The sequence below is a fragment of the Squalius cephalus genome (genome assembly GCF_949319135.1).
Source record: "Squalius cephalus genome assembly, chromosome: 11".
In the NCBI taxonomy this organism is placed as follows: Eukaryota; Metazoa; Chordata; class Actinopteri; order Cypriniformes; family Leuciscidae; genus Squalius; species Squalius cephalus.
The window spans coordinates 5,828,507-5,850,667 of record NC_137132.1 but is presented as its reverse complement, the minus strand read 5'-3'; the positions used below and the strand labels follow the sequence as shown (position 1 = coordinate 5,850,667).

Here is a 22,161-nt window from a genome sequence, read left to right as displayed (position 1 = left end):
CTGAAATCTTTTGGAAGACTATAGGTTATTGATATTATTATTTTATCCAGCACTGTGCATAGCTTATGCCTACAAGGCACAACAAACCTGGTGTTCATTATATTATTGTTGGAAACGTGTGTGTGTGTGTGTATTCTGTGAATTTTAAAAAGCAATTTTAACCAGAAAAATCTCAAATTTATTCCCAAAATCGTGCAGGCCTTTCTCTTGATATCAGTATGTTCACTTTTTTTTTTCAGGGCCCAGATGCCACTGCCCAGCAAACATTGGTCCGACGGCAACGTTGTGTCCCTGGCCAAAAATAGTCGCGGTAGGACGGCATAAATCGGTAAAAATATGTAACACAGAACATTTCCTAAAAATGCATTTAGATACATTTGTATATGACTACAGTTCTCTGGGATTGCATGTATATTTGTCATTTTGACTTTTAGCTATTGTAGTTCATTATATAGTGTATCGGGTGAGAGGACGTTACCTGGCGACGTCTTTTACACGTGCATTTATAGTCCATCATGACCCTCTATGAAATCCTTGTGAAATATGCAAAAGCTGTGCTTAATCCTTGCATGGTTAATACTGCAATAATTAATTTAATTGCCCAAATAGTTTTTAAGAGGTTGTGAAGACGTCCACTGACGTCCTTTACACGTCTAGTCAAGGCTGTGAATACACGTCCACTGACGTCTTTTACACGTCTAGTCAAGCAAGACAGAAAAAAACCCCTAGGAATTATATGAAATACGATTTGTATACAAAGTAAATATATTTACTTTATCTTGTTTAAATAAATTATAATCACAAAGTGCCCAGTGTGGTTAAGTGATTGCAAAGCCACTGCATTTTAGTCATTATTTCAACCTTTTGTACCTGATGTATTCGTTGTTATTTTTTTTATGGAATATATCCATACATGTAAAACAGAAATATATCCGGTCACCATTTATGTCTGAGTTGGATGTAATCATAGACAGTATGGATGTAATTGCCAAAACTGTGCTGCCAAGATGTAACACAAAATCTCGCGACATTACAAAATCCCGCGATAGGTTATCTCGCGTTCTCCCCATAGACTCTGGAACAATGAAGTCTGAACAACCACGAGGAGAGGAGGAATTGAGGCGCGTGTTCTATCCATCCATATTATTAGAAATCTACTGTTGGGTACGTACATTTTGTATTATTAGCTTAACGTGCTAGAGTTTTACTTGTTTGACATGAATGAACCGAAAGAAATGATGCCCACATTGTCGACTGAAATTGGCTAACTGAGTTTGGCTAAAATTAGCTAGTAGGCTAAAAGTTACTTTGAACTTATACAACCATATACCATATATAAAGTTTAATGATACAGTCAAAGTTATTACTGTAACTTATTAATGTAGTCTTTTGAGAGTTTCTAAAGTAAATTATCTGAAATAGAATGAAATGTTTAGCTGGATTTGAACATGTATGCTTTCAGTAACTGCTTTAAAAATATTTTGTAATTTTAAAATTGCTAAACATGTCTATTCAGGTGACATCCCAGCCCACCTGTCTTTATCAGAAATGTCCTGTTCACTTTCTCACAGTTACACACCTAGTTAAGGGTCTTTCTCAAGGGCACCACAGTGGTATTGAAGAGGCAGGGGACAAACTGATCTAACACCAATTTAAAGCACAACATCTTTTATATAAAATAAACAACATCTTTTTAATAAAATAAAATGTAATGCATGTTGATTACCTTTTTCTAATGTTTCATTCATGATTCATTCATCTTGTTCCATGTTTTTTTAAATTTAGCTGTAGACCATAAAAATATTTTGAAAATAAGTGCATGTCATTTACCTCAAATTTTTAATTCTATTTATTTTAAAAATAAATATATTATCTTCCCTTAGATGCTGTGAAGAGGTGGAGCCCAAATGCTACAGACACTGAAATTGATGCAGCAATGGCAGAACACCTGAAACACGCTCCAGGAAGAGCTGGGGGTGGTGGAGACAAAAAATGAGCCAAACAATGTGTTTAAGGGATAGTTCACCCAAAAATGAAAATTGTCATCATTTACTCAACCTCATGTTTCAAACCTGTATACCTTTCTATGTTATGCTAAACACAAAGATGTTTGGGAGAATGTTTGTAACCAAGCAGATGTCGCTTCCCATTAACTACCATAATCATTTTTTCTCCAATAATGGTAGTCAGTGGATGCTCTATTTGCTTGGTTACAAACATTCTTCAAAATATCTTCTTTTGTGTTCAGCAGAAGAAAGAAACTCATACAGGTTTGGAATTTGGTGAGTAAATTACATAATTTTCATTTTTGGGTGAACTATCTTTATATAATAATTCAGTATTTTGCTATTGGTATTTAGTTTGGTTAACAAATCGAGAGCTTAGAATTATAAGGTTCTATCTCCGTTTATTGTAGTTTATTGAGGATCAAAGTTTTTAAACTCGGTTTATGTTTTGTGAGATGGAACCTTTTATTTTATTAATAACTACTAACAAAATATTTTTTTTACAAAAATAACACCACACAGGCATTAATAAACACCTAATGAATCAGATTGTCAAAAACTCAATTTCGACCAAAAGTGGACATAGAACCTTATAATTCTAAGCTCACGAAATGTTAAACATTGAAAAAAATAAAGAGAAATTTTGGCTGTTCAAGATCAATAAAATGTTGTGCTTAATCAGAACATGCTTCTTTTTTGCTTATGTCCACAAATAATGTGTTATTGTTTTTGATGTACACGTGATTAAAACGTTTTATTGACGTTCAGGTCTGACTGGACCAATTTTGGACCTTTTTAGAACCTTTGTCAAGATGTGTAAACCTCAAGACTTGATTGCCTTTCACGATGTTACACAATAGGTGTGTGATTATTTTATATGCAGGCTTATACACTTAAATTATGCAGCAACACATTTAAACACATGACGACGCATTTAGACGTCCAGGGACGCGCAGAAGAGACGTGGAATTCACGGCCAGAAAAGACGTGGAATTCACGGCCAGAAAAGACGTCGGTTCAACTTCCATTTTGGAACTATTTTTCAACCATGACGGGACGTCTCTGTCGGACGTCTTTTCAACGGTCAAAAACGTCCAAATGTTTGCTGGGTGAGGACTTCAGTGAACATGAACATGGTAAAGTTAAAATCAAACCGCTTGGAAGTGAAAGGTATGTACAATGTTTTTAGGAATGGCACAAAGGTTTTAGTCTTTGGATCATTGTTTTCAATAAGTGCTTTTTTGGCATTTGTTGTGTGTATCTTTGGACTATGTTGTGTTGTAAATAAATCCAAACAATTTAAAAGCCATTCTTTTTTAAATCTCCTCATTTACAGTATTGTGCAAGGTTTCCCAGAATGACAGGGCCTGATAGCTCCTAATAGGGCCGTTAGGGGAGGGTCATTGTCTTTCTCAGGTGTGAAAACAATACACATTAATGACCTCCACATAAAGCTTTTTCACACAAAACACGTCGTAAAAATTTTAAATCAATATATTGTCTTATCTGAATGAGCAGTCAGGGTGATTTTCACATAGTTTTAGAGCAAATATTCTAGGCTACGTGATACAATTTTCAAAAGTCTTGTGAAGAAATAATCAGTATGGGTTTCATGGCCTTATTTCAGTGAGATTTTTTTTTTTTGTATTTTCACAAACCACGCATAAATGTCATTATCTCAAAACTACAAACTTTTACATACATGCTGCTGATATATTATCGTAGCAGAGTTTGTGCTGAATACAGTGTAATTAGACTTTAGCCATGAAAATGTCACAAGTAACAGAAATAATTAATTCATATCATTCATAAATGATTAATTAGTGATATGTTCATTATATGTTTTGTAGATTCAGTTTTAAGTCATTTACAAGTGATTAGTTAATGTTTAACTAATCATTTACTAAACATGACTATGCGTTTCATAAATGTTTAATAAATTATGTTACATTTTTTTTGTATGTTTTGCTCACATCAGGTGCACAGTGGTTAAAGACTCCATGTGTTTCAGAGAAGCTGTCTATACCTTCACCAGTCAGCACTTACACTGCAGTACACACTACAGTGTTCAACACCTGTTATAGATGTGTAAACGCATGAATAAATCATTTACAACACTTTCTGCATCCCCTAATCTAAAGTGTAAACTATTCATCACTTGTAAATGTCTTACACTTTATTTGTAGATTACCACTTCAAGAATCAAAAAGGCATAAGGTCTGCGAATGTTATCTACGAATGTATATGTAACACATTTACAAGTAAACTATTCATCACTTGTAAATGTGTTACATATACCTACAAATGATCTGTACGTGTATTCATGGCATTTACAACACTTTTTGCACCTTCTAATTGCTACATATATACAAAAAAAGAAAAAAAAAACATTTATTAAACATTTATGAAACGCATATTCATGTTTTGTATATGACTAGTTAATCATCTACTAATCAATTGTAAATTACTTATAACTGAATCTACAAAAAATACATACAATAATTAACATATCACTTATTAATCATTTATGAACGCATAGTTATGTTTCGTAAATAATTAGTTAATCATTTACTAATCACATGTAAATGACTTATAACGGAATTTACAAAACATACATAAAATGTTAGTATATCACTTGCTAATCATTAATGAATGTTCTGTAAATGATTAGTTCATCATTAACTAACCACTTATTAATGACTTACAACTGAACGTTATTATAAAGTGTTACCCATTTTTCCTGTAATAAATGACAACATTCAGCACACAGATGATGAAAAAAAACTGGATTAAGAATATGTAAAGCAAGCAAGGTATTAATAAGAATAAGTAATAAGATAAATATGATGTTAAATGGACTGATTATGCTTTAAATACCCCACTTCAGCAAGTTCCCAGATCCAAGTTTCTGGAAAGACAGTTCGAATCGTCACTGCTGGAGATTCAGGTGTTGAATCAGTTGTTTCAAATGTATCCTCTGCTAAAACAGCTAGTCTGGCTTTGGAAAAAAGCACTGGGAAAAAAAGTTATATTTTGCAGTTTTAAGTGATATGTATGTGTACGTCAAAATGATCAATTCTATATCCAGTCATAAGTGAATAGAAAATGGAAAGCAGATCATTATTTTAATACACATATTTTAAACGTTTCAGTTTGTTTCGCTTTCATTTTAGGTTTAGTATTTTAAGGCTGCAAAAGTAAATGTGTTAATTTTATTTTACAAAATTTATATAGTTTTATAGAATAGTTTTTCCTACCAATATTAACACTGATTCAAAGTTCACTAATAACCCTAGAAAAAAAGTTGTCTTTTCCTACTACATCTCTATAATTGTGGAATTGTTCAAGTTTCGCAATTTCACAAATTGAACATATTTAATTTTTTAAAATATATTTCATAACAAGAACCAACATATTAAAACATTACAGCTTGGATTGTAATAACAGTAAATGTACCTACTCCTCTTGCACTCAGGGAGTTCCACAAACAAATTTGTTGCCATCTTCAATCCCACTTTCTGCCAAATGGCAATGATGAACCACAATAAAAGTCATGAAAATACAAATTACTTTTAAATGTCAGTAAAATCAAGAGGTCTTTTTATGCATTTACTTACACGTGTGCAGTATATACTCTCCCAATCATTATCTACTGCACTGCCACACATATAATCCCACTGTTACCTTTAAGGATTTATAAGTGAATGCGGATCTCCAAACACTCATAGACGGACACTCCCCATCTTCAACAGTCCTAGGGTAATTTGACCACGATTGCACTGGCAGCAGGCTGAAGATCTGTGACGGGACCATGTTCACACACTATCAGTATGATTTCTAAATAATACATGTATTTCAAAAAAAACTTTTTCCAATTTGGTGAGAAAGAATGAAGATTATGTCACGGAATGGTAAACGAGAGTCGAGGATACAAATGCAGAGTTAGTTTATTAGTGACATGCAGGTACGGTACAAACACAAAAACTCAGGAACTCCAGGAAACAAGAAACACGGACAACGAACCAGCACAAGACTACAAACACAAGGAGGCTAAATAGGGGAACAAACAAAGGAGGGTAACGAGACAGACAGGTGGGACAAATTAACCAATAATCAGATAACAAGATGGGAGGGGCTAGACAATAGACACGAGCACATGGCCCAAAATAACAAAACACCCATGTGCAGCACAAGACAGGACAGGAATGTGACATTACCCCCTCCCTACGGAGCAGCTACCAGACGCTCCATAAGACCAGGGCAGGACGGGAGGGACAGACCAGGGCGGGACGGGAGGGACAGACCAGGGCGGGACGGGAGGGACAGACTAGGGCGGGACGGGAGGGACAGACCAGGGCGGGACAAGGGGAATGGACAGTTCAGAAGGCCAGGGAGGCACACAAAGTTCGAGAGTCCAGGGCGGAGACGACAGTCCATCAGGCGGCCAGGGCGGAGACGACAGTCCATCGGGCGGCCAGGGCGGAGACGACCCCTCGGGCGGCCAGGGAACAGGCACCGGCTCAGGAACAGACACCACCGGCTCAGACACCACCGGCTCAGGAACAGACACCACCGGCTCAGACACCACCGGTTCAGTAACAGATACCACCGGCCCGGGAACAGACACCACCGGCTCAGACACCACCGGCTCGGGAACAGGCACCGGCTCAGGAACAGACACCACCGGCTCAGGCACCACCGGCTCAGGCACTGGAACTGGCACCACCGGCTCAGGCACTGGAACTGGCACCACCGGCTCAGGCACTGGAACTGGCACCACCGGCTCAGGCACTGGAACTGGCACCACCGGCTCAGGCACTGGAACTGGCACCACCGGCTCAGGCACTGGAACTGGCACCACCGGCTCAGGCACTGGAACTGGCACCACCGGCTCAGGCACTGGAACTGGCACCACCGGCTCAGGCACTGGAACTGGCACCACCGGCTCAGGCACTGGAACTGGCACCACCGACTCAGGCACTGGAACTGGCACCACCGACTCAGGCACTGGAACTGGCACCACCCACTCAGGCACTGGAACTGGCACCAACGGCTCAGGCACTGGAACTGGCACCAACGGCTCAGGCACTGGAACTGGAACTGGCACCACCGGCTCAGGGACTGGAACTGGCACCACTGGAACTGGCACTGGAACTGGCACCACCGGCTCAGGCTCAGGAACAGACGCCACCGGCTCAGGCTCAGGAACAGACACCACCGGCTCAGGCTCAGGAACAGACACCACCGGCTCAGGCTCAGGAACAGACGCAGGCTCGACGGCGGCCATCTTGTCAGGGGACCCAGGCTCGGCAGGCGTGACGTGAACAGGCTCGGCGGCGGCCATCTTGTCTGAAGACCCAGGCTCGGCAGATGTGACATGAACAGGCTTGGCATCAGCCATCTTGTCTGAAGACACAGGCTCGGCAGACGTGACGTGAACAGTCTCTGTGGCGGCCATCTTGTCCGAAGACACAGGCTCGGCAGACGTGACGTGAATATTCCTGGGAATTTCTAGGATCTTGAATAACGTCGAAAAATAATCCAACAACGTTTCAGCAGGCATCTTGTCAGGGGACACAGGCTCTGCGGCGGCCATCTTGTCCGGTGACACAGGCTCGTAAGACGTGACGTGAACAGTTACGGAGGGAGCCTTTCTCCTCCTGTGTTTCGGGACCACCGGAACTGGGACCACCGAACTCGGGACCACCGGACTCGGGACCACCGGACTCGGGACCACCGGAACAGGCACGGAGGAAGTCTTCCTACGTCTCCTCCGTTTCGGGACCAGCGACGAAGGCTTTCCCTTCCACTGACTGCCATCTGCCGTGATACTCTCCTCCTCCAAAGTCCTTTGAGCGCATCTGGAAAAGTACTCCAGCAAGGAAATAGAGGCTCCTTCTCCCTCTCCCTCTCCCTGAGGAAAAATCTCACTCCGCTGTATCCACATACTTGGCTGGTTCGTTCTGTCACGGAATGGTAAACGAGAGTCGAGGATACAAATGCAGAGTTAGTTTATTAGTGACATGCAGGTACGGCACAAACACAAAAACTCAGGAACTCCAGGAAACAAGAAACACGGACAACGAACCAGCAGAAGACTACAAACACAAGGAGGCTAAATAGGGGAACAAACAAAGGAGGGTAACGAGACAGACAGGTGGGTCAAATTAACCAATAATCAGATAACAAGATGGGAGGGGCTAGACAATAGACACGAGCACATGGCCCAAAATAACAAAACACCCATGTGCAGCACAAGACAGGACAGGAATGTGACAGATTAATGCTAAATTTCCTGAGATCAAAATGTCAGCTGATGGATCATAGCAGAAATAAGTAAAGTCTGTTATTATTAGATTCACTCTGTAGATTCCCACTATGAAGAGACATTTAATCAACACTGAATCTTAAAGCATCTAGACCTTGTCAGCATCCAGATGTTCTCCTGACTTCAGGATCAGGACGCTCTGATCTACAGCACTGAGGCCACACAGTGAACCAGGCTGAGCTGAGAGCTGGAGAGTGTTTCTCTCACCGGGAACTGCTTTAGCAGGAGAAAACTGCAGAGATACCTGTGACATACAGGGAATAGGATTTATTTTAGAAATGAGTCAGTAATACAGTTTAAAGAGGTTCATTTCTAAAGCTACAATGCATACTTTGTTTTTGAAACACTTTTCAATGTTGAAATCTTTGCTACTGGCCACAACCGTTTCACTGGGGAGAAAAACACAGTACGCCAGAATCTGCATTACAGGAGCCAGATCTAAACTAATAGACAGTTTGAATGACATTGAGCCCCTTGCTCCATCAGAAATCTTCACTTCAACCTTCTCATATCCATGATGAACAATCACTCCTCTGGACAAGACCTGAAACAGACAGATGACACTCTGATAACAAACTGACTAGTGCAGCCAAATAATACTGTTAAACAAAAACATCTCTGTGATAATGTACATACTGCACATGTTCTCACCATATAGACGATGTCAGTTTTGAAGTTTTTAATTGTCTCTCCAACAAAATAATACTTGATGGTGACAGTAAACTCAGAGTCACACTTTAATGGTTGTTCAGTATTCTCTATAATCAGTTCACTTTGTGATGGGGTGCGTGGAGTGTCAGGTTGGATGATATGGACTGTTTTTTTATCAGCAAAGATGTAAGGCGTGTTGTCGTGTCCAAAATCACGGACCTCTTGATAGACACTTGCCTAGATTTAAAAAAATCAGAAATAACTCATGTAACTAAACTCTTCAGGTAATACTAAAGAAAATTAAGTGAACACAAAATATCTTACTATTAGATCAATATCACTTTTAGAATGACTGGATGTATTAAGAGAGAAGTTGGCCAGTCCATCGCTGTCTGTAATGAGATTTAGGAGCAGTTTTGGGGACCAAGTGTGACCCTCCATAAGATAGACCTTTTTGTTTTGAATTGGTGCACCTTTGAAATTTGAGAGTTTTATCTGTTGAAAATAAGATTTTGAAGGAATCAATTAAGAAATAATTCCGTACATCAATGGTGTTAAACTGAGACAAATGGATTTTAGACTTACTTTTCCTTCAATAACTGATCCGTGTTCATATGTTTTGGGCAGGTCAGTAAATATGACTTTACCAATTTCATAAGTGAGATATACAGATTCAGATTTTGTCATGGAGATCTCTGTAAATAGTCAAAACACCTACATAAATATTTATTCAAATAAAAGTCAAATGTCAAAAATGAGAAATACAAGAAATGTAGGTAACAGAGATCTGACCAAATTGAAGAGCTCACCTGTTCCTTCTTCTGTAACCATTGCCTCAACATGAAGAGAAATCAGCATCAGATGCTGTGGGAAACTATGACCTACTACCACCTTGACTTTAAAATTCTGCATCAGTTGATTTAGTTCGAGGTTAAAAAAGAGTGATGGATCTAAGGAATGTATGGCACAGCCTGTCTTTTTTATCTAATTATAATGAAAGAACACAAACATAACTATTAACAGAAGAGTGGTTTAATTAGATAAATGTATTAAAGATAATGTACTGCGTTTCAACTCACATACCTCAATGGTTTCCTCTAAACACACTGAATCTGTGTAATAGGAAATGTAGGGATTTAATTTAGAGCACACTTTCACCCGTGATTTACCAGGTACAGGCTGTCCATAAGTGTATCTGTGAAAAAGGTACAAGCAACTGATCTACAGCCCAGGGTTGAGTTAAGAAACTAATATATTAGGATGGGGGGTTAAAGTAAGAAACTGACCGAAGAGTTAAAAAAATAATAGTACAATTAACAATTAAATGAAAGTGTGAATGGAAGAGCACTTTGCTTTATTAATGCAGGAAATAAAAAGAAACCACTCACTTTCCGCAAACCTCAATTATCAGTTCCTCTTCTTCAACACTTACTTTATTTGGGCTTTTTACAGTAACTTCAAACTTAGGCAAAACTAGAAGTCAGAAGGCAGAAATCAGAGTTATTAGTACTCAATTTATATATTAAATAACAAACATTTATTGAAACTCTTCCCATGCAAAACTGCAAATTGTCTGTTCCCTTTCAAGAGAACTCGTGCTGCGTCATAAGTTACGACACTATGGGAACACCTCTGCATGATTGCGTCTTGAAGCACGTGTGAAATCAGTCCAATGGTGTGGCAGAACGTCATAGGCGGGAGACATCATGACCTGGAAGGTATAAAGCACCCCTGAACCAAACAGTGTCAGCTTCTGTTTCTTCAGCAAGCGGTCTGTGTTACTCCATCTGTCATATTTGGGGTTGTGTGCCTATATATCAATATATATCTCCTCTCTCAGGATCAGGAAGCCCGCTCTGCGGTTTCTTCCGCCCTGAGTGAGGGCCCGGTGCTTCAGTTATCTTCCTCTGAGGAGGTTGGTGTACTGAGAGTTGATGCAGGAGAGTCTGAAGATTCGCCACTTCGGGGTGGGGGGTGGGGGGTGGGGGGGGGTTATTACTTGTTTATTTAGCTACTCATTTATTTAATTATTTAATTCATTTTATCACGGGGAATGGCGTGTGCAAAATCAAAATCTCTGTCCATCATTTTTCTAACAGTTATTGATAAAGGAAATTTTTGAAATTTTAAACCATTAAGGTGAGTCAGTGGATATCACACAAGCAATGTGCATACTTTGCTCTAGAGCAGGGGTCGGCATGTAACTTTGGCCGCGGGCCAATATTTTTTTTTAGCCAGTAGATGGCGGGCCAGCTACACAGAGTAGGCCTATGGATGCAAATTAAATATTTTTATATAGGCCTATAATCGCAGAATATGATGGGTCCGTCACCATCCGTGGACCATTTGTTCAATCGTTTTTTTCCAATTAAAACCAAAAATAAAAAGATGAAAAACGACTTGTTTTTCCATTATTTATTTCCTGAACTAAAATGAAAAAACTAATAACGACGGGTTTTCTGATTTTCTGATTGTGCTCAGATCAAAAATAGAAAAAAATAATTACTAGATTAGACAAATTTTAATTTTGATTTTTAATTATTAATTTAACACCTTAGGCATATATCAAGGAAATCATTTTAAACAGATCAAGTAGGCTACTATTGTGGTAACAGATTACAGCCATTTTAATAAAGGTGTGAATAGCAATCATGCCTCATTCGCTTATAGTCCGACTTTTTAACGTTATTCCTTTTTTTTTTTTTGTATTATTTATTCGAGACACACTCATACACACCTAAGGTTTAAGGAGGTCTGCGCGGGACTGTTTTGTTTTCGTCCCGCTTCCAAGGTTCTAATTAGCAACCACTTAAAATACACTCGGTGTTCACCCGCTTTATTTCCCGACCTGACGGGTCCGCAAAATTTAGATCTCGTTTCCATAATCTCACATTCATATGTCTCTAACGAAAAGAAGGAGATTAAGTAGCCTATAATAATTATAAATGCTATACAAAAAATTGTGTTCGTGTCAATATAAATATTAGGCTATTTTAACATTGTAGCCTACTGTCAGCAGAGAAAAAAAATGCCACAGAAAAAAATTATGAAATATAAATAACATAAATTAAATAGGACAAAGCCTATCACTCAAATTTCTAAGCAACATAAACGAAAATCACATTGCCCTACTGACAAATGAAGTAGGCTATTTTCTGCCGAACTATTTCAAACATCCTTGCAAAAAAAGAATGTTGTTGACTGACAATGGTTTCAGTACCAAACAGCTCCTCAGAGCTCGGTGTACAGGTGGTCAGAATTAAGTGCGGATACGCTGTCAAAAGATGTCGGGAGTGGGCTATTGTCAGTCAGACCGCACGCACGCTCCGTCCAAAGTACACCAGAGTTCTGACCGCTACCATCTTTTGACGCGCGAATGGATACAAAGTGGTCAAGCGTAGGCTATTACTAGACGCGGCAGGCGCGAATTTGACGCACTATTCGTGTCCGGTTGAACGCACAGTTACTTTAAAATTTAATCCCGCGCCGCATGATTCTATGGCCGTTTCACACAGCGAGTATGCGGCGGTGAAATCGCCGCGCGACTACGGCTTTTCTCAAGTAGTGGAAGAGTTTTGTGCAGCATTTAGGACTTCCAAAATAATCCGGCGGGGCCGCCAGTTGTCGTTCCCTGCTCTAGAGTTATGGTGGTAAAGAAGTCTCAAACCCCAGTCAATTAATTACTACAGAAAGTGAAAGAAAAAACATCTGACACTGCATTAACGGTTCATATTCTTTCAGAAACGAGGAGAGCTGAATCTACTTCAACGTGCTGATAATGGCATATAGGCCTAGGCTAACTGTCTTAATTTATTTTCTTAATATTTCTCTTGTGGCTCATAAGTAGTCAAAAAATTAGAAGAGAAGTATTTCGTTTTAATCAAGTTGTTTTTTAAATGAGGAGTAAGCTAATCTTACTAATTTTTTATTTTTCTCGCAGCTCTTTGGTAATGGGGTGATGCGCTTTAAAATTTTTGTGGTTAAAACCTCTTCTGATCATCGTCTATCAGTGCATCAGCGCACTGCATCTATCAACTGAGCATCGTCTATCGGCACAACCTGGCACGGTGGTTATTGTGGGTCCCTTCAACAAGCGGGCAGAACACAGGCATAACAGACCGACCTGCTTAAAGACCTTGATGAGGGGGAGGGGCTTTACTCAAGCCACATCTGGTTCTACGGGCTACCAAGGAGACGGCCAGAGCTATTGGCCATACTATGGCAGCTCTGGAAGCCTCAGAGAGACATTTGTGACTTAATCTATATAACATTAAAGAAAGTGACAAGTATATCTGATGGATGCCCCGCTTTCTCCTGTGGGACTCTTTGGCGACTCCATTAATTCAGTCCTCGAGAGGTTAAAGAAGGCTAAAAAGCAGGTGGTGGCATTCCAGCAGGTCTTCCCTTGTCAATCAAATGTCTCAAAAGGCTTCTGGGCGGAAGCAGCCGCAGGCGCACTCAAGCTCTTCGTACAGGGCGCAACAAAAACAGAAAGTGTTGTTTCTCGTGCCCCGCCGCAGAAACAATGGGGGCAGGGTAAGCGCTCGAACCCTCAACCTGGCAAAGATAAAACGGATCTGAGGAATGTCATCATTACAAGGAAGGCTTCAGCTAAGAGGTTCTAACGCCAGTGTCAGAACTCTGAGGGCAGGCCCATTCGAGGAGAAGTGGTTCACACCTCATCTTACGGTGCCCACTTCTCTCCAGTGCCCTCAGGGGGCCGTTCTGCCAACCCAACTAGTCAGTATCCCAGTGTACATCTGGGAACGTAGAGAAATGTAGTACAGAATTCAGTTTTGTTCTCGTTATCCTCACAGGGTTTCACAGGGTTCTGCCCACTATGGTGGGTCCAGAGAAGTCTCTGGTTATGGAACAAGATGTGAGAACTTTCTTGGGGAAGGGGGCCATAGAACATGTTCCCCACCAGAATCCAGATTTTACAGCCGGTATTTCATTGTTCCAAAAAGAATGTCCAGTTTATTTGCACCATGTAAATCGTGCAGCCAAAAGCTAAAGTTCAAAATGTTAACTTTAAAACAAATCGTGACTATAATCAGTACAGTGGATTGGTTTGTCATGATAGACCTCAAAAATGCATACTTCCACATATCCATACTTTAAAACCACAGGACATTCCTCAGGTTTGCTTTAGGGGGCAAAGTGTTCCAGTACAGGGTTCTTCTTTTGGCTAGCACTGTCAGCTTGCACTTTCAAGAAAGGCGTGGATGTTGCACCGGCTCCTCTGCGACTCCAGGGCATTCACGTGTTGAATTACATCGACGATTGGTTGATACAAGCTCATTCAGAGCACATGGCGTTTTAACATCGAAAAGTTGTCCTCACTTATATGAAAGAGCAGGGGTTGAGTCAGAACGCAAAGAAGACTGTTCTTTCTCCAGTACAGAGAACCACCTTTTTGGAAGATTCTGTGATGATGCAGGCACGTTTCTCTCCTGCACACAAAATCCTCTCAACATTAAAAGAGCTGAAGCTAGGCCAGTCACGCACTGTCAAACAGTTTCAAAGATTGTCAGCAGTAGCAGCCAACATCATACATTCTGGCTTGTTGTACATGAGACAAGACCAGGGGATTTTCCCCGAGGGGCAATCCATTCCACATGATCAAGGTTACAAAAAGATGTCTTTGTTCCTTGACGATGTGGAGGAAACCCTGTTTCTTGTCCAAAGGCCCAGTGTTATGACTTGTCGTCATGTGATACTTATGACAGATGCTTCTCTCACGTGTTGGGGAGCGGTCCTGGAGGGCCACTCACCCCAGGGTCTGTGGAAGTGCGTTTTCTGATCTACGGGGAACATGTTCTTGTCCATTTAGACAACACATCGGTGGTTGCTTAGGTTGAGACAAGGGCTGAGGCCCGAGGAATGGAGACTTTACCCCGAGGTGGTGAGTCTTCTATGGAGGAGGAAGAGAAGTGGAAGAGGACATATTAGTGTCATCCAGCCCCACTAGTGTTGAATATCATTATGCCTGTATGCATTTCCCCCGATCGCTCTGCTTTCGGGAGTTATGGAGAGAGTTTGCCGGGAGGGTGCCCATCTACTGTTGGTGGCTCCTCTTTGGCCAACTCACATCTGGTTTTTGGACTTGATATCCCTCCTCTATGGCTCCCTTGAGGAGATTCCGATCAGGAGGGACCTTCTGTGTCAGGCTGGGGCTAAATATTTAACCCCCGTCCAGATGTATGAAAGTTGTGGGTTTGAGTCATTGTTAGAAATGAAGAATTCCAACACGATTATAGTGCCTTTTTGTTTCCTTCTTTATTAGGAGTAATGGATGAATAAAACAAAAGAAAAGAAAGACCAGCACTGGGAAGCTAGAAAATAGCTCAGCTCCCCAAACTCTGCATATACAATATATAGTAAGAATATTCAGGGAGTATCCCGTTATTCAACCAGTAAGATCATAAATGTATAACATCTCTATAAATGAAAAATATCCGGTAAGATCTCCTTCTGTGCCTTGAGATCCAAAAAGGCCTCCACAATACAATACAATACAATGCATAGAAAGAACAGAACTCTGTCACGGTTCATGAATCCGCTGTCTCATTCTGGTGTGTTTGTGTGTGGCGTGGTTACCCAATCCCTTGTTGATTATCTGCACCAGCTGTAATCAATCCCCGTTCCCATTATATGTTCAGTAATCTTCATCTCATGTTGTCAGATCGTTGTGGCTTCCCCGGTGTCGTGTCCTGTTCCCGTGTGGCTCTCTCTCGTCTCCTTGTGTGGATAACTCGTCATTGTGGATACTCGTCGTTGTTCTTCACTCTGTCTGGATTGTTTATTCTTCCTGGTTCCTGAGCACGCCGATCACCGCACGCCATCTCCAGGTTGCCCATCAAAGTCCCTGCGTCACATCTCCATCTGAGTGTTTGTCTCCCCGACCTGTGTGTTCATCTGACCAGCATTAATAAACGCCTTTTACTTGCATTTGTATCCGTCTCTGTTTCATCACAAACTCTCTCTCCCTCCTTCAGAATCTTTGGGTCCTTCTTAATATAAAACATATGTGCCTTACATACATACAAATGAATGTGCAACCAAGGCTTTTTCTCTGGACAGAGTTGAAGATAAGAAAACTATACTTCTAACAGTCATAGAGTCATTGACCAACTCATAGAGGCTGGTCTCACAACGGAGATTTAGACCCAGTTAACTGCCCGGTTGGTACAGTGCTAGAGTTTCTGCAAGAGCGTTTCTCTACAGGATTATCCCCTTCTACACTTAAGGTTTATTTGGCCCTGTTTACCACACTCCTTTGAGTGGTATATCCTTGAAAAGAGACCCATTAGTATCTCGTTTCCTCAGTGGAATATTGAGGATTAGGCCTGCAGGCCTTCTGTCCTCCGACTAGACAAGGAGAAATTAAATGTGCTTTGCTTGGTTAGGGCGCTTGATGCTTACGTCCACAGAGCTGCCGTGTGGCATAAATCTGATCAACTCTTTGAATGCTTTGGGTCGCCCAAAAAGGCGTACCCAGCATCTAAGCAGAGAATGAGTAAGTGAGTTGTCGAGTTTATCTCTCTTGCTTATGAATTGGCCGATCAGCCTTCTCCCTTGGCTGTCCAGGCCCATTCTACTAGGAGTATGGCGGCTTCTAAAGCCTTGCTCTCTGGGGCCTCTCTTCATGACGTATGTGCTGAAGCGGGCTTGTCCTCTCCGCACACATTCGTCAGGTTCTATGACCTTAACCTGGGCACCACCCCTGGCTTCCAGGTGCTTCAGTCTTAGTTGCGCTCCAGATAATATTGTATCTGGTCAGTATAGCATAGTAGGTATTAATGTTCCCATAGTATTGTAACTTACAATGCAACACCAGTTCCCTTGAAAGGGAATGCCTCGGTTACGACTGTAACCTCGGTTCCCTGAAGAGGGAACGAGATGCTGCATTGCTCCCGCCATAACTTATTTCAGTTCACTTAATTACTTCATATTATCAGAAGCTTACATTGTTTAGTTCAGGGGTGCTTTATACCTTCCTGGTTGTGACGTCACCCCCCATGATGTTCAGCCACACCATTGGACTGATTTCACACGTGCTTCAAGACACAATCTTGCAAAGGCGTTCCCATAGTGTCGTAACTTACGTTGCAGCGTCTCGTTCCCTCTTCAGGGAACCAAGGTTACAGTCATAACGAGTCATTTTTATGACTTACCATATTGTTTCACTTCAAAATCATGTGAGATCATCCTGTCACCAATAAAAGCCTTCAGTTTGTACATCCCTTGACGGGCCTCTGGGTTTAATTCATAAGAACGCTGCAAAATCCACCTTGTTGAAGAAACATTTGTCCATTGGCCAATCCGGTTACCTTTACTGTCCTGTTTAATAGCAAAGACACATATCCTGACTATCAATGAAGAAATATATAATTACCCTACTGAAAATACAATAATTGCAAATATAACTGAATTTCTAGTGTTAATCAGATTTAAAAGGTGTGTTTGTTATGACTGCACAGAAGGTTTTGTGTTCTTACCTCAAGAACCACTGTACTATACTGTGAAAGAGCAAATAGTAATTAAAGATCAAAAGCCAAAAATGTGTTCATTTATTAAACATGTATTCAACAATGCAAAAGATAATAAAGATGCAAGATAAACACATCATCAGACCTGCTGATCAAGGGGTGCAAAGTTTGTATCCATGGTAACAACTCTGAAGTTCACTGTAAAATAGAAATGTGTATTAAAAAACTTCACTTTTGATGTCTTCAGCTCTTATGTAAGGGACAAGTGCTTACAGTCATATTTTTCTCCTAAAAATTACCAAACTGTTTGTTAAGGTTTAATTTATATCCGTCATGTCTATGTGCAATATGTTGTTGTCATCCATCCATTAAAGAATAATCCAGATATAACTTCTTAGTATTATTTATTTGTTCGTTCACATCTCAACTCACTGGTATAACATCAGTGCCCGAGGGAGCAGCAACACGTACAGAGTACTGAGTACTAAGTTCAACATTCACAACTTGAGTCAAAATAAAAGTCCCGTTTGTTCACACATGCGCACAATGAACTCTTGCACATTTTTGGCATACAACAGTCAGTAGTATAATCTAAAAAATAAATACATAAAATAATAGTAAGCTACATAACAAAACATAAATTTATATGATTAATGAGAACATATAACTCAACACTGTGTGTGAACTGTATTAAGTGTCAAATACAGGACGGACAACTGTATTCTGCTGCTGGGTGAATGTGTATTTTGAGCCAAATTCAACTAGCTGTCACAGCTGCCTGTTTTAGCCATAATGTTACAAAAATGTCTGACAATTTGCTCCAGCTGACCAGTTAGAATCGAGTAGGCCTATCCCAGACAGCTATGAGGTTTATTACATGTAACGATTTATATCAGGGGTGTCAAACTCCTGGAGGGCTTCAGAGTTTAGTCCAAACCCTGTTGATTTTCAATAACCCTGAAAGACCTGATCAGGTACATTTAATAATTAGGGTTAAAGCTAAACTCTGCAGGGCTGTGGGCTCTCCAAGAACACCCCTAATCTATTGTATCCATAGATTTCATATAAAATAAAGTCACAGAGATACTATTACAGGGCTATTATTTAGGCTGAACATGTTTGAAAGTGAGGGGATTGCTCAAATGCACACTAGATGACCATTCTCATATTTCCAATGCTGTTAGAATTCAAAGCTACTCATCCTTAATATCTGCTTTTCTTATCTTTTCATTTGCTCCTCTTTTTGTTTGTAAATCCATTGAACTGTTTACTTCATACTCTTTTACCATCTGCTGGTTTGTGCAACATTTGTAATGTTTGAACTATGCTCGTTGCCTGATCATAGTGTGCTTTACTTATATGTGCTACATCAGCTGTGATCAGGGTTTAGATGTCAGTGACACCAGCATTATTTACTGAGCTTTAGCCTTTGAGACATTCACAGCTCACCTGTCTGTCCTGGAGTATAGATGGGTTTATCAGTCTGGATAAAAGTCACAGGATTGTAAGGCTTGAACATGACTTTTTTCTCTTCAGTCGTCCTGAAAGTCTCTCCCTGAAGTTCAACCTTCATTTTCTGCACTGATTCTGCCTTGACCAGAGGAGCCTGATGAGAAATAATTTCCTGTATTCACAACCTGTCACAAAAACTAGATGCATTATGATGAAACATATTTGATCATATTCATTATGTGCATGTTTTGATGGCAGACCTTGAAGTTAAAGCAGCGATGAAACTCTTCCTCAGCTTTCTCCTGCAGCAGTAATGTGCTCTGGATACCATGAACCAGATGAATGTTCATGACAAGGCTTTCATTGGGCTTGAGAAGACTTGCACACAGTTTGGCCTCAGATCCCGACTTAATCACTGCAGGAAACGTCACCATGAAATATCTGTCCAGAGAAAATGATCATACAATATTGCCTGAGTGGTTAGATATAATAAGAAAAATAAAACATAAACTGGGAGGTAAAATAATACAGTTAATTTACTATTGATCAATTATATGAAAAATGTGAATAAAAGAACAAACTGCGTAATGAAGTCTAGTGACTTAATTCTTTATTTTTGTATGTTTATTCAGAGCAATATTGCTCTTAAAAATACACTGTCAGTAATTATAAATAATCGTGTGCCTTAAGTTGTCTTTCAAACAGTAAACCTCAACACAGATCGGTTAAATAAATACAGGAGAAATCATCAAGACTTACAAAATGACTAGTGGTATATTAATAATTTATCCTCAGCAAAAACTGTTCAAAACTTACGGCCCTGATGTTTGTGCATTGACACAGATCAGGAGGAAAGAGAGCAGAAGGAGCCCTTTCCAACAGTAGCCAATATTCAGAGCCATGATGACGAGCGATCATCCACGGCATGAGATGAACTGGACCGTCTCTTTTAAAGGGACTCTCAGGCTAAAGGAGGTCCTTCAAAACATGTGTATTGATCATCTGATTAATGATTCAACCATGTAGGCACTGCAGTTGAAAAACATGTGCTAAATTAGATCTACTAAAGCCATAAAAATACAATTGCAACAAATATTAAAAATAGTAGTCTAGCATGTAGTAAAAGTCAAGTCAAGTCACCTTTATTTATATAGCTCATTTTACAATACAGTTTGTTTCAAAGCAGCTTTACAGTGATAACAGGAAAATAATGCAACAATGTTTGTTTCGGCTATACAGCAGTTTTAGAAGAAAATAGCGTCACAGTCCAGTTTAAGTAAGTTCAGTGATGGTTCATTTTTGTTTTTAAAAAAGTTATTAATTTAGAAATTTATACGATGGCAAACCAATGGACGAGTCTGGGTTTGGCGGTTGCCAGGAGAACTGTGAGCCAGGCCTTCTCGTCCAACATCAGTGCCTGACCTCACAAATGCGCTTCTAGAAGAATGGTCCAAAATTCCCATAAACACACTCCTAAACCTTGTGGAAAGCCTTCCCAGAAGAGTTGAAGCTGCAAAGGGAGGGCCAACTCCATATTAAACCCTACGGATTAAGAATGGGATATCATTAAAGTTCATGTGCATGTAAAGGCAGACGTCCCAAAACTTTTGGCAATACAGTGTATCTTCTGCACAAACTATACACAGAAAAAACAGCCTCCTGACCTGTGTCCTGAAACCAATCAATACTGAAATCAAGGGTCAACAATCCCCTACACCCACTCAGTGAGAGTGAGAGAGTTACTGTAAATGTTTGTTTATATTTGCAAATCCCTCGACCCCTTCCTAATATGGTGTCAGAAAAGATTGTATCATTAAAATAAGTCAAGTAAATATTTTTGATGAGCAATTAAACAATACATATATTTACTTGAGATCCTACACCATGATGAAGATTTACCATGTTTGTTTTTCTGCCTGTTGTTTGTAACATTTTAGACTTCCCGATATATTATTGTGAGTTCTTTTGGTTTTTAGGAATAATAGTATGTCTCGTACTTGGCTGTGATGGGATGAGTGAAGTTTCTGACTTCTCAATGACTTTGGTTAAAGTGATTTGTCATTGATATTTGTTTGTTTTTCAAAATGTGGTTGTTGTTGGTTGATCCAGTTCAATTAATAATGACAATTAATGAGGACAAAATAAATATTCTACAGCATGAGGACATACAATGGATATAAATTGCCATCTTAACAAGCTAAAAGCTTATAACTTGATTATAGAATTCTTTATAATTACTGTAACTGTAACTCTTTTCGTTCTAATTTCAAGACATCTCCACATTCTGTAACTCTAAACTTGAAACAATATCTCACTTGTTTTTTGAGCGAGATTATGCAAAGAATAAGAAGTATCTTGTCTTATTTTCTCATCTTAAAACAAACATATTTTATTTTTGAAACAACAAATGTACTGTTTTTGATTTGGGATTTGGGGACTTAAAGATTAGGATGGCAAAATAAGGGATATCCATTCACGTATATATAATAAGGGATATCCAGAGACACATTATTTATTATAAATGATTAAAAAAAATTATAAATTAATAATAACATTAATTAGGCTATAATCTATTCATTTTAATCAAGTGTGAAGCTCCATCCGCACTGACGCCAAATGTAAGGCGTTTGTCTTGTGTGAATACATGTGCTTGATAAGATGTGGTTTTTGTAAAACTTTTTCCACATACAAAAATATCATGATACTGTCACGTTTCTGTGTTTTGGTTTAGTTATGTTATCTAGTTTTCCCCTGTCTTTTGTGCTTTTGGTTTAGTCCTGTTACTTAGTTTCTCCTATGTTCTAATTAGTCATGCTTTCCCTCAGTGTTTGTTGGTTCTCGTCTTTGTATGGTTGTGTTTTGCTGAGTTCCTGGTATTCTCCTGAGTTCCTGTATTTTCCTGTAACCTGAGTTTGTGAATAAACCAGCTGCATTGAAATTCTGTTCCCTCGTCTTCAGCAACCTGCACAAACCTGACAGATCCGCTGTAACTTTTTCATTGTAAAGACACAATTTAGTTTAGTTTGTGAATTTTTTGAAATGCTCTGAGAACTATAAGGGCTTGTGAGTTGAAGGTTCACCAGTTAACAACTCTTACAGCAAAAGTAAGGTAATTAACATATTCTAGACACCACCCAGTCAAAATAAATATGCAAATGTAATTCTGATTGTACATGAGAAATAATATGATATACATCTTGTTTTGATTGAGCTATGATTTCACAAAAAGTCA

At 39.6% G+C, this 22,161-nt stretch overlaps 1 protein-coding gene across 1 annotated transcript in view; it reads right to left on the bottom strand.

The window, feature by feature from the left end:
- Positions 1–19,871, bottom strand: part of LOC307167527 (alpha-2-macroglobulin-like) — a 31,923-nt gene extending 12,052 nt beyond the window's left edge. Inside the window, exons 1-17 of the mRNA XM_079886693.1 lie at positions 19,746–19,871; positions 19,190–19,370; positions 18,927–19,083; positions 17,623–17,675; positions 17,487–17,507; positions 17,163–17,328; positions 10,374–10,458; positions 10,069–10,180; positions 9,795–9,969; positions 9,571–9,680; positions 9,310–9,480; positions 8,986–9,222; positions 8,666–8,878; positions 8,429–8,578; positions 5,691–5,804; positions 5,467–5,524; positions 4,884–5,019 (exon numbers count right to left, since the gene is read on the bottom strand). Coding sequence (XP_079742819.1) covers positions 4,884–5,019; positions 5,467–5,524; positions 5,691–5,804; positions 8,429–8,578; positions 8,666–8,878; positions 8,986–9,222; positions 9,310–9,480; positions 9,571–9,680; positions 9,795–9,969; positions 10,069–10,180; positions 10,374–10,458; positions 17,163–17,328; positions 17,487–17,507; positions 17,623–17,675; positions 18,927–19,083; positions 19,190–19,370; positions 19,746–19,831 — 2,225 coding nt within the window. The 5' untranslated portion in view covers positions 19,832–19,871. The remainder of the gene's footprint in view (positions 1–4,883; positions 5,020–5,466; positions 5,525–5,690; positions 5,805–8,428; positions 8,579–8,665; positions 8,879–8,985; positions 9,223–9,309; positions 9,481–9,570; positions 9,681–9,794; positions 9,970–10,068; positions 10,181–10,373; positions 10,459–17,162; positions 17,329–17,486; positions 17,508–17,622; positions 17,676–18,926; positions 19,084–19,189; positions 19,371–19,745) is intronic.
- Between the last annotated feature and the right edge of the window lie 2,290 nt (positions 19,872–22,161).